We start from the raw sequence: 17,075 nt of genomic DNA on the forward strand, positions 1-17,075 counted from the left end.
CTCGAGGTTGATTGTTGATTGTTGTCACTTCATTTTCGTTTTCGTATATAAAAAGATATATCCAGACGTTCATGTTATTTATCCATCACAGCCATCATAGGCCGCACCCGAACGGCCGTTCTTTGGTTGCAATATCTCAGATGACTGGACGTACTTCTGTACAATCATATCGGATAGGCCTTGCTTCTTGCCTTCTCGTGTAGATGTAGTTTTGTTAATTGGTTTGGGCTTTATCTTTGCCCCTGTCCAACGGGACGTTAATATCGCCGTGACGGCTCCTGGCATCGCGAGGCATTCTGGCGACATGAACGGCTCGTATTTCGATTCCGTCCTCGAACTGCGGTGTATGATTACGAAATTAAGTCATTGAGGCGGATGCTCTTCTGCTGAGTCAGGAGATCTAGTCTACAGAACCTACAATCGTGACCGTTAATATGTACTGCATCGTAGTAGACCCTGATCTCACCAGGGTCGTAGTACTGCGGAATACACGACAGTACAGAATGCAGACGGCTGCCAACGGCGGAGACTCTCCTTGTGCAACGTGTCGGAAGAAGAGCGGGCACATTCCCGCCAGGAACACCAGCACACGACATCCTGTGAGGCGTCTTTGTCTTTGTACTCCTTGCTCGTCTCTCACAGATCTTGATATTTGATATTCTGATATTCGTATCGCCACTCCGAAAAAGCGGGCAGCGCTATCGAAGACAAGGATGAAGGCCGGAAGGGCGGCTCCACACTTGTAAAAAGTAAAAGGGAGACAGACTCACAGAGTATCTGTTTTGTATGTCCTGCTCACGGCGTAGCCAGCGAGCCAGGTTTCCAAACGCCCCACGATCTGGCAGGGGAAGCTCGTTTTCTGTTACTGGTCTTCTCAGCCTAGTGGCATGGATCGGTAAAAAGTCTTTTTCTCCTCTTTTTTCCAGAAGCCTGAGCCTGAATGAGAAAGGCTTGCGAGTCGGAAGGATTCTGTCTTGCCCCTTCGAGAGAAGGCAAGGTCAGAAATAAGTGTTAAAAAACGTACCAAGACTCTGTAGGGCGTAAAAGAGGAGAAGAGAGAGTTTTGTTCTTGTCTGACATGCCTTAGTGCTATCCTGGACAATGGCCTGAACGAAGTAGGGGAATGGTGCGGCGTGTTCTGTAGAGAAACTTCGTCGTACAGAGTACAAGAACACCCTCATTTGGGAAACCAGCTCGTGTCAGCTTCTTCAGACTCACAAACGACATCTATTGAGTGGAGGTGAGCTTCAGGAACAAACGACACGGGAGACGGGATGGCGAGAGGGGCAAAGCCAGAGGGGAAGGGGGGATTTAGCAGGAAGAGGGGAAACAAGAAGAGACGGACCGGCCGCATGTCGATTGGCTTGTCGTCGAGGAAAACACTGATGCCCTGCACGTCGGCAGGAAGCCTGGCCATGCACGAATTCGAGGTCTGCAAGCGACTGTACTTGTGGTTTGCCGTGGAGGGCCAGTCTCTTGGTTACTTGACGCACGTCATGAGCAGCAGGCACTGGTTTCGGTTGAGGGGTACTTTGTACACAAATACAACAGTATTGTTGTATGGAAGCGAAATCGAAAGAAATATATGACCGACGGCCACAAAATAGATTCAGCTTCTAACCTGAAGCGAATACTGTTTGCTGTTTCAGGCCCCAGAACCTCCGTTTTATCTGTCGGGTTTGGCTGTGTCTGCGTCGTGGTCTCGTGGGTCCCTCACGTATTCATACTGAGTACATCTGCCATTACGAGCTGCTTCTTTTGACGGTCTGGCCAGTGCTAAATTCAGGCGTTACAAGGGTCGCACTAATTCGTACTGCATCCTGGTTTGTTGGAGGTCGGAGGCAAGTTGAACTGGGCAAGAGGATGACGGTCGAAATGGGCAAGGATGAATTGTGGTCCTGGCACTTAGCTGTGCAGGAATGTTGCGTGGTATTTGAGGTGCGGTTCAGGTATGGTCTTAACGGCAGCGAGGAACGTTTGGAGCCGAAGCAAGTTCCCTTAGAGCTGAAGGGGAAAGGTCTATGGTCCCGGTTTGTATTCAGTAGATAAATGTATTTTGCTTGAACGCTTGTCTGGCGAGCTTGGCTCCTGGATAAGCCTGGCCTTTGCTGTAATGTGTCGACCGACGACAATTAACAGCTAGCAGTCTCCCCAGTCGGCTGGGATATCCACTGCTGACCACTAACCTGGATTTGGAAAAGATATTCGAGATTGGAGTACCAAGAGAAGCTGAAAACCGACCTTTTTGTCTTTTCCCTCATGCCATTGCGTACCTGGGGATGTGTTAATACATTATGTCCAGCACAGATATGTGCTTGGTACAACCTTTTGAAAGCGAAATGTGAGAAGCATACCTGCTGATGCCATGTTGCCGTTTGCTGTGACCCGGTCGATGCAGTGCCCAAGTTCAACCAATATTATCGGACTTGTGTAATTCGGCCAGTCGTGGGAAAACATATATGCGTGACACAGGCCGCGGGTGACCAATATCCAAATCTGCAGCCTGCCTGAGTTTATCTGAAGAATCAACGACGAAAAAAATACCACGTCACAGACATTGCGTTAAGGGCTATCTGGTGTAATATATTTCTTGTACGCCAGAGGCGCTACTCAACAGGAACACTCACAGCCTACCGTGACGGGAAGCCCGTTTCTTTCTCCACTCCTGTGCAATGCTCGGCCCTCAACGGCAGTGCAGCCACGGGCGCAAACGCGGATGTACGGCCGTCATCAGAAACGGCGACGATATTTCTGAAAAAAAAGAAAAAAATCTGGGAAATGGTGGGATATTGGTGTACCGTGAAAGGAGCCACGTCGACGACTCTAACTGCCCTCTCTGTTTCCGTTGCCAAAAGCAGGTGCAAGCTGGACGTCCCATAGGCCTGCCGACGGGAAACCTAACCGAGAGGGATCCGCGCCCTGGTCGCTGAGCCTGTCAAGTGAGAGGAGAGAGGAAGCGAGAAGAGTCAGCGCAGCCGCGAGAGGCGGCATTCTACAACCACAGCCAAAGACACAGACGTCTCAAGGCGGTGTGAAGACGGGATGACGCGAGCTGAAGCACAGTTTCTTTGACCAATAATCCAAAGAGGCCAGAGAGCGTTCGGTACTAGCCGCTGCAGACAACTAAAACTATAAATAAAATGGTGCGTACGAACAATCATGGCTGGGATGTAAAAGTGCATAACAGGTTTCGTGTCACGGAAGGATTGGCAAAGGATATAAACACGTCAGAAATTGGCAATGTGATTGTTGTGCGTGATGAAAATCAGGTGCAGGGGACAAGGCTTCCATGGCGTTTTCTAGAGCTCGCTTGAGCATGCTTTCTCAAATGAAGAGGGCCAGTGAGGACACCCGGAGGCTGTCCGTTGGTGTGCATGCAGGCAGGAGAAAAATAATAGACAGCACAAACAAGCGGCCCAAAACTGTGGCCAGCAAAAGAGACTTCAACAACAGACCGCGCGGTCCGCCGTCCACCGCAAGAACAAACATTGTGAAGATAAGTGTCTTTCATGTTTGTATGATGTAGGGACGGACCACCGGTTCTGGATTGGTGTATCTTAGTCTTCGTCCTCCACACAACCTGCGTAACCAGGATCCTGGGTGGTTGCCGTTTAGGGCTTTGTGATGCGGCCACTTTCACTGGCCGCATGTCTTGGCCGCTTTATCAGGCCGTTGGACAGTTGACATTGTGGAAGCATTTGCGGTTTGTTTGTTTGTTTGTTTGTTGTTTGTGTGTTTTCTTTTGTCTTATTGTGGCAAGTGGTCTTCTTGTCAAGGCCACGAAAAGGGCGGCATGAGTGATGAGGTCTCGTGACAGAATTGGTTTCTGTCGTTTCGCTTTGAAAGTACTTCACACGACATACAACGTACTCTTCGCTCATATGACGACGCATGTGGACCCGATTTTGACCGGAAAAATTCGACTCATCCATGTTTCGAAGGATGGTTGGCGTCAAGTCGGATGGTACCCTATCTGCCACTTTTTGTGTGAAGTCGCGCCCCTGGGCACCCGATTATTCGCGTTTGTCAAGGGTAGTTCTGCGTTCCATGGGTAAGGTCGACACGAATAACGCAAGACAGGGCCTAGAGTCGTAGATATTCTGGGGAAAAGAGGAGGCATACCATTTTCTACTAGAAAAAGGGGCCGTTTTTACACTACCACCTGGCGCATGCGACAGTGTTGATCTTCAGTGCAGAGTACGACGTGATTAAGAGGTACGATGTACTATCGTACTATGTAGAGTTGACTGTCATTGTTTTGCAACGTACAAAAATATCGTCCCGCAGGGTCGTAATGATTCCGTAGTAGTCTCCATTCGGTAATGAAAGATGTGAATGCCCTGTATGGCAGAGAATTCCGGGCTGAGGTGCATAAGATCGGCAGAAGCAAACATGAGGTACTGCGAGAGTGTGGTATACCGGGGTCTTTAGGTCATGTTCTAAGGTGCCCTATTCTTGCAGTATTGGGTGTTAGCAAAGGATATATCAATTCAACACGTCTTGAAAATCAAAGACGTTTCTGCTTTCTGCCTTGTTTCATGATCTTTTCTTCCCCGAAACTGCCGCCAATTTTAGCTCGTCTACCCGTCACGAGCACAGAGGTGGACGGACATCCGTTGCACAGAAGTACCACGAAAAGAGACTGAGGCAGACGGCAAATAATTTGTTTCCCGTGGAGCTTCCGTGTTTGGTACGGCTATGTATCAGCCATATTCCTTGGCTCGTGTAGGCGCCTCTCTCGTGCCTCGTCAGCCGAATAGGGGAAGGTCGCACTAAAGGAAGAGGTCAAGACTGGGACGCGTACTTAGTCCGGCGTGGCAGTCTATATCAGAATGATCAATGCGTCTTTCTGACTGGCTCACAATGCACGGGACAGACAAAGTGCTGCGAGAAACATCTGATTTCGTGTGCGAAATAAACCGCGAGCGCTGTGCGGATAGCCTGTATTGGCTTTGGGGCCGTAGGATGCCGAGTGAATAGAACAAAAAGCACATGGACGGCTGCAAAAGTCCACCGCGCGAGACTCACCCTGTCCTCACCTGGGTCAGGACCACGGCCCTTGCATCGAAGCCTGCTCGCCAAGTCAACAGAGCATGTTTCGTGCGGTGATACTTTGGGATTCGAGTGCATGTGACTGGCCTGCGAAAAGACCTTGTTTCTTCTTTCCCATCGTGCCTGGAAGCCAGGTCAGGGCCCGACTGTTCCTGTTCCTGTTCCTGTTGTTGTTATCCGTGTTGTCTCTAGCACAGAGGTGAACTAGACGAGTAGAGTATGAAGTAAACCCTCGACGAAAATAATAGCAGAGGTGTTCATCTCGAAACGCGGCAGGCCATTGCTGGTCCTGCTGCTCAACAGAGTGCCCGCCTGTGATGCATTCAATGCGATGCGTCGAAGGTACGCCGTTGCCTATTTCCGTATCCCAGACGTCAGACAGTTGTGACATTTGGCACACCATCCCTCGTGTCTAGACCCCATGCAAGCCGGTGAGGCCTATGTCGCTAACACTTCTGATCCACGAGCCGGCGTTGCCATCGCTTTGCCTGACATAAATTGCAGGGACTGGTGCCGGGACGAGACTGCTCGTGTATGCACTAATTTTGAAGTTGCGTTCCCGATTCTCCTTTTGTGTTTTCTCTTCTTCTTCTTGTCTGCGCTTTCATTTTTGCTTTCATTCCTATTCGCTCTTGTCAGCCTGCCGCCAATTTCGACAACTTTAAAAAAAATTGACATAGAACGCCCTGATACGGGGCGCCATGCATGTGCATACAGTAATTAGGTCATGCAGAAATGAAATGACGGATAGCAAAGAAGTTTGGAGTGCTCAACCACCCTTCTAGTGTAGGACTGGAGTGTAGAGTAGTTTCGTTGTGCCTGCGAGACCCGTATCAGGGCCCGCTCTGCCTGCTTGGTCTTCCCGATCCCCTTGAAGATCGATCTGCAGAGGGAAATGGGAGCCCACTCGCCGCAATTTGATGCACGAAAAGGATTGGTCTGCACTGGACAATGCTGGGGTGGACGCGCCTAGAAGCAGCCAGCCTGTCTTGAGTGGGTGACCTGCGACATCAGCGTGTCAGTGGGACGTTCGTTTGCCGTGGTGGGCGCCTTTTCACTGGCCCGCTTTGCTACCAACGCTCTGTCAAAGCTCCGCTTGCTGTGTTGCGATTCAAGATGTTGACGCATAAAAAAAAAGCGAGAAAATATATGAGAGGCTGCAGCATGTAGGATGCGGGCTGCAGGTCGCAGGCAGGGCCCGCTGTGCTGCCTTCTGAAATGAACGGCTGCACGACAAGGGGGAGGAGAGGAATTGAGCAGCAAGGGAGAAAGGTGACCGTCAATTCAAATAGAGGATTAAATGAAGCCCAGAAAACTGCCGAAAAGGAGATATTCTGGCATGCGAATGGGATTGGGTTGTAGAAGGTGAGCTCCTGCCATTCGAGGCTGCAGACGACTGCCTAGGAAGGCGCTGTCCAGTTCTGGTGATGCGCGCCTACCTCTGATCTTGCTGTCAGTCGCTGCTTCCATTTGGTGCGAGCACGTCTCGAGCGTACAAAAGGACCTCCAGGACCTGGCGGCTCCTTCTTGTTCAGGATACACATCGGCCTGTCCACCTCATCCCATCTTGTCTGTCCCTCGTTGCACTTCCTCGCCCTCATCGCTTCTCCTTCCACCCTGTCTTCTCCCGCAATCAATTCCTTTCTCTCCGCCCACGGTGTCAGCAGCGCTCGCCAGTGGCTCATGGCCCCTTCTCAAACACACCGTGGAAGTTTCTTTTTTTATATTCTTTTGCTCCCAGGACCCCACGTTCCTTCGCTTCTCCTTTCCTCTGCAGCCCATTTGGTGACATTTGGTTTCTTTCTGTGTCTTTGCTGTCTTTGCTTCGTGTTTGTCACTTCTCTTTCTTCTCTCGTCTTGAGAAGGTTGTGCAGTCCCACAGTCTCGCCTTTCGACGCAGCTCCTCACCTTGGTCTGGCACTTGTGGCAGCAACAACAGCACCAGCTCTGCACTAAATGCCAATTTAATGTCAACAATCCTGCCAGTCTTTCGCCATCTCCGTTCCTCACACACCCTCCCGCCCACACCCTGTCTGGCCCTGTCCACTCACACACACGCCCTCCTGCTTCCAACCCACCCCAGTCCACCTTTCGCCAAAAATCCAAGCCCGTCGCGCCCACCGAAACAGACATCGCGCTTTTGCCCTTGCCCAATTGCTGGCCCTGGGACACAACGCCAACGCGTTGCCGAAACGACCCCGTCCCTCCGAAGGAGACCAAGCAGGGAAGGACCGAGGGCTTTCCACAACGCCGTTTGCAACGCATTGGTCTCTTTTGCTTTCTTCTTTCCTGCTGTCTAACAAAGGAGATTGCTGTTCCTTGGTCACAGCCAGGCCTGTCGACATTGCTTAGGACCAAGCCAAAACTCACTAGCTGTAAGCACAAACCCCCAATTCCATCCACGACTGATCCGCGCTGGAATGGTATTGCTCGGTCTCGTGTCAATCTCTCGCCAGTTCCCTGTGCCCCAAAAAGAGACAGGCGCGTTTCTCGTTTCTGGCCCGGCCAAGTCCAGTCCGTCCGTCCCTCTGCATCCAGTTTTTTTACCCTCTCGTCCTGCTCCTTGCGTTCTGTGTCGTCGTCTCCACGTTTCTGCATTTCCTTTCTCCTCTTTCCCGTCTTTTCCCTTCTCCTATCCCGTTGTCGTTTGTTCTTGATTGATGGTGGTAGCTTTCCACTGACTATTTTGGCCAGTCAACATTGTGCTCGTTGCCTCCACTGGTCTTGGAACCTGGGCGAGGAACACACGCGAGTGGCCGACAACCTGTGTTGGCTTTTTTTTTTACCTCTCGACTTTCGTCTTTGTACACGTCCCTTCTTTTTCTATCCGCGTTCCTGACTGGCATTGACCTTGTCCAACTCGAAGGCCGACTACGATACGATCTACGACGCTTAACGACCCGGCTGATTCTTCGTTTCTCCTTTCCTTCTTGTTACGAACTCGCAATGTCATGACGATGCAAACGACGATCTCACAAACGAGTGTTTACCTCCTCTTTCCGAGCACCGCCTTACAGGGCCGTTGCGTCCGCCGGTCTTCCTCGTGCGCGTAGTCGCGGGGAGCTGTCAAGATGCAGGCAGTGCCAAGTGTAAGTGTTTGCGGCAACTGCTTTGTCACGAGAAAAACGTATCCTGGATATCTGTCGAACTGGGTTTTGGCTGGCTTAGATGTGACCTCTGCTTTCCATCTCCCAGAAGATGCTCCATCTCGAGATACCGGGCGGGCTTCCCCATACCGACATCATCTTTTCATCAACGCGACTGAATGGTGCAGCAAAATTCATGACCCCGTTTTGTGATGGGACACGGATGCTGCCTTTGTTTATACCTTTATTATATAGTCACATTTTGAAGCTAACCTCGCCCAGCTCGTGGGAACCGGCACCGCGGTCGCGGCCGCTGCCACCGGACTTGTTTTTGCACAGCCTGCCAATGAGCCAGATTTCTATCGACCGATGTCTGCTCGACCAAACGTCAACACTCTCGACCGAGACCACTCCTCCTCCTCTTCCGCCACTCCTCCTTCTGCGACTCGACCCGCGACATCTCGGCCCATGGCAAAGTCAGCTAGTTTTGCCTCGGCACCTTCTGCAGCAGTGGCTACTGACGATCGGGTTCGCAACGTTAGCAATGGCAGCAGTAATACCAGTTCTTCTATCTCGACGCGCCCGTCACAAATAGCTCCATCAGAAGTATCCGTCGCTCCTTCTTCCACGGCCACACTCCCACGTTCAACCGCATCCTCGTCCCAGAGCGGTTGGAACCGGCGCCATTCTCTCGTTCACAGAGGTGACTGGATTCCACCTCCAATTTCCGAGGTCTCGCGAGACTCGATTTCTTCAAACGGGTCCTGGATTAGGCGTTTATCCATACGACCTCTTTCTCAACACGGAAGTCCACGATCCAGCGTTGGACCCGACTCCCTCTCCGTTAATTTTTCTCTGAGTTCCGCAGCCCCCATTCTTTCACAGCAATCCTCAGCACACCCACAACAGCAACAGTCAAGGAACAAACTGGTAAAACGCGCAACGGCCGGCCAGGACGCCGCTCCCGCCAGCCTTTCCAGGCGTGGCTCTCGCTCTCAGATGCCTTCACTACGCCGCCCTGCAACAAGTCACCAACGCTCTGCCACTTTACACCAAGTATCCTATCCGGACGAACCGGCCCCTGCGGCGTCAAATCCAGTAGATCCAAAATTTTCTTTCGACCAACGGACCCGCCCAAGCTTGGCCATCTTCCGTCTGGGAGCTGACAGCCCCGAGCCCCGTGTTGACCAAAACGATCGAGCAGAAACCGACGATAGACAGGAAGAGAGTGCTCATGCTCACGTAGAGCCCCGGCTACTGCAGCACACCCAGAAGAGCTTTCTGCAAACGAAGTGGACATCGTTTTTCCATGGACAATTAACAAAGTCGACTGTACCTGTTCGTGGTAGTTCGCCTTTCTCCGGTGAGAGTAGTCCTGGCGGTACTCACTACAGCCTTCCGTCGCGAACATTACAGGTTCGACACGGGAAACAATCCAGAATTTATCTTACGCAGGCTTCAGCGCTCTCTGCTCAAGAACCTGCCTCGACGCCGTCTCCTTCTCCCGCACCACGTGCCACTGCGACGCTCGCCTCTCCTTTTCAGTCGCCTGTTGCTATCAAAACCGTTGGAAAGACGCCTGAGGGGAATACAGACGATATGACTGTCTCTCCTCATGGCTCAAACTCCTCGCCCCAGGACACACCATCAAAGCGAGCTAGGCGTTCAATCTCAATGAACTTCAGCTCACCGACAAGTTGGATGTCAAAGACTGGTAGCATTCGTCGTTCGAAACGCGGCACCGAATATCCGCCAAACGCAAGTGCCACAGGCAGTCTCCGCATGAATAGACAGCTTGCTGCTGCCGCTGCTGCAGGTAGTCTGTCTAATGGGAGACGGCATGTCTCTGCTCCTTCATCTGGGTCCCGGCCCTCATCAGCACACGCACATTATGAGCAATTCCAGACTCGTAGTGCGACAACACCGGCCGACTTGCACCTCCGTAAACCGCTGGAGGGGTTCACCCAGCCACCCCACGGTCCTGGTGATGCCCACGAGGGGGAACAGGTGGTGGTCGGCAGAGACAGTCCCGTGCCACCGTCGTACGTGGATGCCAGAGCTATTCCGAAGCGTCAACGTAACTCATCCTCACCTCTACCTCCACTGTCGCGCCTCTCTAGTTTTAATATTGATTTGACTCGGCTGGGAGCTTCTTCAAGCGCATCTGGCCAATTAGCAGCTGCCATTGCCGGTAGCTCGGCGTCATACAAGGAGAACCAGACATCTGGTCCCTCAGGCTTTGCAACTCTGCCGCGGTCCTTCCCACTTGTGCCGCGCCACCGGGATGTATCTGACGAGCGGTCGTTCGCTTTAGTCGGCTCGGATTTGGAACAACGCGGATTTGCATCGTCCGGCGATGATGACGATACCGACTTTAAGAGCGATACCATCTTCGACTCGATCCGTACCGCGGCCTCTGCACGTGTCCGTTCCACCGACACCCCGATCGAGTCAATGTTTGACGAATCCCCACCCAGCACAGCAGGCAACGGCAAAGCGAAGCGTCTCTCGATACAAGAAATTCTGGGCCAGGCTTGGGATAGTGACACGCGGATCATGGAGGAAGAAGACGAGGGTTTCTCGACCCCTATTCGGAATCTTCAAACAAGAGCGGAACGGTCTTCATCTCCCTCATCGGTCCTGCGTCACTTTGACGAGGACTATATGCCTGCTAACAGCCGCGACAATCGCCCCAAAACCGAACTGAACAGCGTCCTCGCGCCGGCGACTAGCGGTTCTTCTCATGCAAACGACGTTGATTATAGTCGGCCATCCCTTGATGATGACGATGATGACGACTGGGCGCGTGTGGATGATAGTGGTGTTACAAATCACCTGTCCCCACCGTCTAGATCCGCCCACAACTCGTTCCACGAGATGAACGGCCTGTTCCGAAACAACAGCACTGGTTTCCCATCTTCTCACCATCAGCGCCCTGCTCTTGGACTAATCAGTGGAAACGGTGGACTGGACCTATCGTCCGAACAGTACGATCGCTTCATGACGGGCGGTAGTCGAGAGCGGCCTCGGAGCAACCTGTTTGACTGGAGCGAGTCGACCGTGCACCTCGACAAGATTGACAGCGATGGACATTCACCGCGGCCCAAGACTGTGCACGGCAAACAGGAACTGGACCTTAGGAACGGACGGGCTGCGAACCGGAAGGGCCCAGCAGTCGCTCACGTCAGAAGCCAGAGCGTACCAGTGAACGCTGACCCTGCAACCGAAGGTACCAAGCCGTCTACATCCAAGTTCGGAACATGGGCCTCTTCTGGACCGAAGAACGCAAGTGAGGACTGGGACGACGACTTTGATTTTGGCACCAATCACGGCGATGACGATGATGACGAAAACGCTGCCGACTGCTTCGACACCGACGAAGAGGATGCATTTGGCCGCTCCTCCACGCTGCGCTCAAGCAAAGGGCCTGGCTCGTTTGCCATGATTGTCCCGGCATCGATCCAGGCCACACAGCCCACTGTGAAGGCCCATTCGGGCCAGATCCGCGAGCTGTCGCTCCTGGTGAACGGGCTAAAGCGCCTTTGCCGTCATGCTCGGGACCTGGACATCGTTGACGAATCGCCAGCGTTGTGGAAAGAGGCCGCAAATATCATTGCGCTGGCCTCGCCTGACGAAGACCTTTCTGAGGCTGCAGCACCTAAGGCCAAACCCGTTGCAGGAGACTCTAGTGGCTCACCTACCGAGAGAGCGGAAACGGCAGTCGCAGCAGTAGAGAACGACAGCGATATTCCAAGAGCCTCAATCGAATTCGATGCGTCCGATGTTGACAATCGGATTTTGGAAGCGAAGTTCGACTCCCAGAATCGCGACAGCTTCGAGGATCCCTTCGACACGTCTGAATTTCTGCAGGCGCCAAGCACGCCACCCCGACCCGACATGAGTAGGACTGCTGTTGTTAGGGAGCGACACAACACTCGCCGCCGGTCGGTGTTTTCCCCCGAAGACGACATCTTTGGTGGCGGCTGGCCAGTGGCTGATGACAAGTCCCCTGCGAGGCAAGTCGAGAAGGAGGCGCGGCGACCGCAGACACCCAACCGGTTCATAACGACCGCGGAGACGCCCGACAGTGCTATGATTGAGTCCATCATGGCAGCAATGCAGCAGCAGCGGTCCGCATCGGCGCCGATTCGAAAGTCGCCCGTCAAGCAGACGTCAACATCGGAGCTGTTTTTTAACACGAATACGCTCCAGGAGCTTGTGAAGCGCGCTAACACCCTCTTCCACACACTCTCTGATCTCGTCCGCCGCGCCGAGCTGTTCACGCAGAGTCCGGCCGTGACACCACGACATGACCGCCTCAATCGCTGTGAGGACGGTAGCCCCGCTTTCACGCGTGTGTTCACCGACCCATCGAGCCCCTCAAAGCGACTACCCAAGAGCCACAGTGGTAACTCGGTTGCTCGTGCCTCGCCGGCTTTGGAATCACCTTCCACGGCGCGAGTCAGCCAGAGGCTGCAAATGATGACGGTGAACTGAGATCAAGTCACACCAGAGTACATTGTTTTGTTCACTTGTCTCTACTTCTACTACTAGCATGGCGTCGTTACCACATTACCTGTCTTGTACGAATACACACTGATGTCGATTACTACCCGGCCGACGTTGTCTCATTATTTACTGCATTGTTCCTTTTCTGTTCCTTTTCCGTCTATTTCATATGTTTCTTATTTCATTTGTCATGGACTGCATAGAGGAGAGGCATGGCTACAAGATGTGGTCATGCACTGTACGTTTTTCCGCGTTTTGTTTCCCGGTTTGCCCTCTGTTCTTGATTTTGATCCCGTCTGATTTGCTTTCGGTTGCGTTTTTCTTTTCTTTTTTGGGACATCATAGGGAGGGGACACAAAAATTGGAACGGACCTTGGACAAAACAGACACTTTTATTTCTTTTCGGATGGCCAAAACTCTGACCAAAAAATAACGAACATTGCGAGAGGCTGGTGGGCATGGTATCGACTCTGGGGCCGACGGGGCCGACAGAGCTTCATGATGATTTTTTTTTCTCGTTTATTCCGACTTTGTTATCTTTTCCCGTTAGGGATATGTCTGGGTTGAAAACCAGGTAGAAGGACACACGCATACTCACATACAAAACAACCGCACATTGCGACTCATGGATGCTGACAGCGGCGGTGGCCAGCTGGCCAGCTGGCCAGGCTCGTCTCATCGGCACAGGAACAGCAAGCATCTATAGAATTAATGACATTATGTTTTAAGGAACACTGCGTGTAATGACCTTTGCACGATTGCACGACATTTCCTGGGTAGTTTGTTTTCTGTCCAACTACTTCGGCATTCCTGCTGCCTATCTAGAACATAGGCAACACACCTTTCTAACCTGAAGTATAGCATCATATGTAGGATTGCATTTCAGGAATGCAGCCGTGCAGGCAGCAGTTAAAGTACAATGGGCTCTGCATGTTGGCGCTCTCATATCAAGAAGACCGACGGCCTGGATGAAATGCTGTCCAGCACACGGATTATTCGTGTAAGAGATATGCCGTTAGACACGGTTGCCCCGCGCTAGTCTGCAACAGGAATGCAGCTGGGGCACGGGCCAGGGGACGAACTGAGACGCGACGGGGGAGTAAACAACCAACGAAGTACAGGGAAATGAGGACCGAAAGAAAGACGCGCTAGCCGTTCATGGCGCGCTTGGGACGCAACTGTGCCTGAGGCCAAAGGACCAGCAGGTGCTCTTTCCCCTTGGAAACAACAGTCGCGCGTTGTCTAGCGGTGAGTACTTTTGGCGGCGAACACAGGCAAGAACAAGAGAAAGGAGGGGTGGGCACTTGCCCGAGATCAACAAACCAACAGCCGTTCCTGGGCCGTTATTGGCCTCCGAGCCCCTTTTTGGCACCTTCCCTTGCGGTGTATCGTCTTTGTGTATTGGTCTTTCCCTCCACGCTCGAGCCACCCAAGGCAATGTACCTCGCCAAAATCTGTTGAGCACGCAGAGAGGGGCTGCTGTAACAGGTGAAGGCAACCACTGTAAAGTTGTATTCTCCCCCTGTTCTTTCCCACCCCTCCCCCCTCCCGTATTATTTTTTCTGGACCGTGCTCATTTCCCACACTCGCACCTTCCTCCTGTTTTCCCCACCCTCCAAACTGCCCATATCGTGTTCCGACCCTGTTGGCTTTCCTTTTTCTTTCCAAACAAAAAAATATCACAACTCTGCCTTCTTCAATACCGATCCAAACCTCTAGATACCTTTGTCCTTCAACACACACCCAACGACACAACCGTCACCATGCGCGAGATTGTGAGTTCTCCCCCCTCTCCGCGTTCCAGTCCTCTGCTCTCCATCTCTCGCGCGTCTCTCTGCCCTGTCCCCCTGCCCCTATTTCCTCTCACCGTCTCTTTGCTCGCCACGAGAAGGCCGACCCAGACCCTGATCCTACTCGTTCCTGGTGTCGACTGCTTGGCATCTCCAGGTCGGAGACAGCTTCACATCGCGAGATGGGCGTGAATTGGGGCATTTGCTTGCTTCAGCCGGTGGTGCCGTCCGCTTTACTATGCACGCCTTTGACGGTTGCCTACTCCCTTCTTGGAGCCAGTGTGACCCCTCTCCTCACTCACCGACTCTACCTACCACACATTGCACAACCACCGGCCACCAAAAATGCAGAGAGCGTGGCAGTGAGACCTCGCACATATTTGCTGCAGGCTTTTTCTCCATGCATTCGCAGAGCTACGACGCCAATATAATTTTTGAGCAACTGCTAACCTCCTTTTTCTCATCAACAGGTTCACCTCCAGACCGGCCAATGCGTATGTTCTGCGCCCCACCCCCTCTCACGTTCCGGAGACAACGAGTTACCGAAATCTCGAAGTGACCCCTTGACGACAGGAATCGGCGAGACATGTTTTGCTGACTGATTTCTTCTATAGGGTAACCAAATCGGTGCCGCCTTCTGGTATGTGCAAGATACCTTTGAATCGTTGGATTGGACGCAAATTGTGTTAACGAAGGTATAGGCAGCAGATTTCCGGCGAGCACGGCCTCGACAACAATGGTGTCTACAACGGCACCTCGGACCTCCAGCTGGAGCGTCTGAGCGTCTACTTCAACGAGGTTTGTTTTTTGGTTTCCCGACCGGCTTCAGTGTCACGTCCCACCGTTTGGCACTAGTTTAACCTAACTATTTTGATAGGCCTCTGGCAACAAGTACGTCCCCCGTGCCGTCCTGGTCGATCTCGAGCCCGGTACCATGGATGCCGTCCGTGCCGGTCCTTTCGGTCAGCTGTTCCGTCCCGACAACTTCGTCTTCGGCCAGTCGGGTGCCGGCAACAACTGGGCCAAGGGTCACTACACTGAGGGTGCTGAGCTTGTCGACCAGGTCCTCGACGTCGTCCGCCGCGAGGCTGAGAGCTGCGACTGCCTGCAGGGCTTCCAGATCACGCACTCTCTGGGTGGCGGTACTGGTGCCGGTATGGGTACCCTCCTGATCTCCAAGATTCGTGAGGAGTTCCCCGACCGCATGATGGCCACCTTCTCTGTTGTCCCCTCGCCCAAGGTGTCTGACACCGTCGTCGAGCCCTACAACGCCACCCTCTCTGTCCACCAGCTGGTCGAGAACTCGGATGAGACCTTCTGCATTGACAACGAGGCTTTGTACGACATCTGCATGCGCACCCTGAAGCTGCCCAACCCCTCGTACGGCGACCTGAACCACCTGGTCTCCGCCGTCATGTCTGGTGTCACCACCTGCCTGCGTTTCCCTGGCCAGCTGAACTCTGACCTGCGCAAGCTCGCCGTGAACATGGTGCCCTTCCCCCGTCTGCACTTCTTCATGGTCGGCTTTGCCCCCCTGACCAGCCGTGGCTCGTACTCGTTCCGCGCTGTGACCGTCCCCGAGCTTACCCAGCAGATGTTCGACCCCAAGAACATCATGGCCGCCTCGGACTTCCGCAACGGCCGCTACCTGACTTGCTGCGCCATCTTCCGCGGCAAGGTCTCCATGAAGGAGGTCGAGGACCAGATGCGCAACGTCCAGAACAAGAACTCGTCGTACTTTGTTGAGTGGATCCCCAACAACGTCCAGACTGCTCTTTGCTCGATCCCGCCGCGCGGCCTTAAGATGTCGTCCACGTTTGTGGGCAACTCGACTGCCATCCAGGAGCTGTTCAAGCGTGTCGGCGAGCAGTTCACTGCCATGTTCCGTCGCAAGGCCTTCCTTCACTGGTACACTGGTGAGGGTATGGACGAGATGGAGTTCACTGAGGCCGAGTCCAACATGAACGACCTGGTCTCCGAGTACCAGCAGTACCAGGATGCTGGTATCGACGAGGAGGAGGAGGAGTACGGCGTCGAGGAGGGCGACATCGAGGAGCACGAGTAATGTAGCGCTACCGTGTTCTACCGTACTCACCGTGTGCGTGTAAGCGCGTGCTGTTGCGTACCGCTCATGTCCCATGCCGCCCATACCTCTTCAGGATGATAGGACGCTTGTCACTGGGCGCGATGATGTTTTGTTCCTTTCGCTTTTTTTTCTATTTTATTTAGCCCACTCAGCCCTTCTATTGCTTCTTGAAACTCTTCCTTTCTTAATTTAAAAAGGACAGCCTCAGAGGGGCTTGTTTTCCCTGTTCAGAGGTGGATATACCATTTGCAAAACAAAAAATTCCCCCTTGGTCTTGTCGTGGCGAACCATACTGTGATAATATGCAACATTAAAATGAATCAAATAAAGTTTGTGATTGCAACAAAACGGATAGAGTGACAGCAAAGACGCCTTACGGTATCAGTAATAATATTTGTAAAGTCCCCCAAAGCAGTGAGCCCGTGGTATTTGCAACTGCAAGTGCCGAAATCGTTAAGAGTTCCAGAAAGAAGAAATAGACAAAACATCATAATCTACTATCCCCAAGTACCATACTGCGAGAAAGGGAAACGCCGTACACTATCTGCTACA

The 17,075-nt window shown here is 52.7% G+C and overlaps 2 protein-coding genes across 2 annotated transcripts; both read left to right on the forward strand.

Annotated features, from left to right (window-relative positions):
* Positions 1–8,507: 8,507 nt before the first annotated feature.
* SPSK_01378 (uncharacterized protein) lies at positions 8,508–12,635 on the forward strand (the record flags this gene model as incomplete). The annotated part of the gene is made up of 1 exon (XM_016728293.1): positions 8,508–12,635. One exon carries the CDS (start codon positions 8,508–8,510, stop codon positions 12,633–12,635), a length of 4,128 nt encoding a protein of 1,375 aa, XP_016589604.1.
* Positions 12,636–14,619: 1,984 nt separating this feature from the next.
* On the forward strand, positions 14,620–16,502 carry SPSK_01580 (tubulin beta; the record flags this gene model as incomplete). The annotated part of the gene is made up of 5 exons (XM_016728489.1): positions 14,620–14,799; positions 14,908–14,931; positions 15,052–15,077; positions 15,139–15,235; positions 15,315–16,502. 5 exons carry the CDS (start codon positions 14,620–14,622, stop codon positions 16,500–16,502), a joined length of 1,515 nt encoding a protein of 504 aa, XP_016589605.1.
* Between the last annotated feature and the right edge of the window lie 573 nt (positions 16,503–17,075).

The sequence above is a fragment of the Sporothrix schenckii genome (genome assembly GCF_000961545.1).
Source record: "Sporothrix schenckii 1099-18 chromosome Unknown Cont42, whole genome shotgun sequence".
Taxonomy (NCBI): domain Eukaryota; kingdom Fungi; phylum Ascomycota; class Sordariomycetes; order Ophiostomatales; family Ophiostomataceae; genus Sporothrix; species Sporothrix schenckii.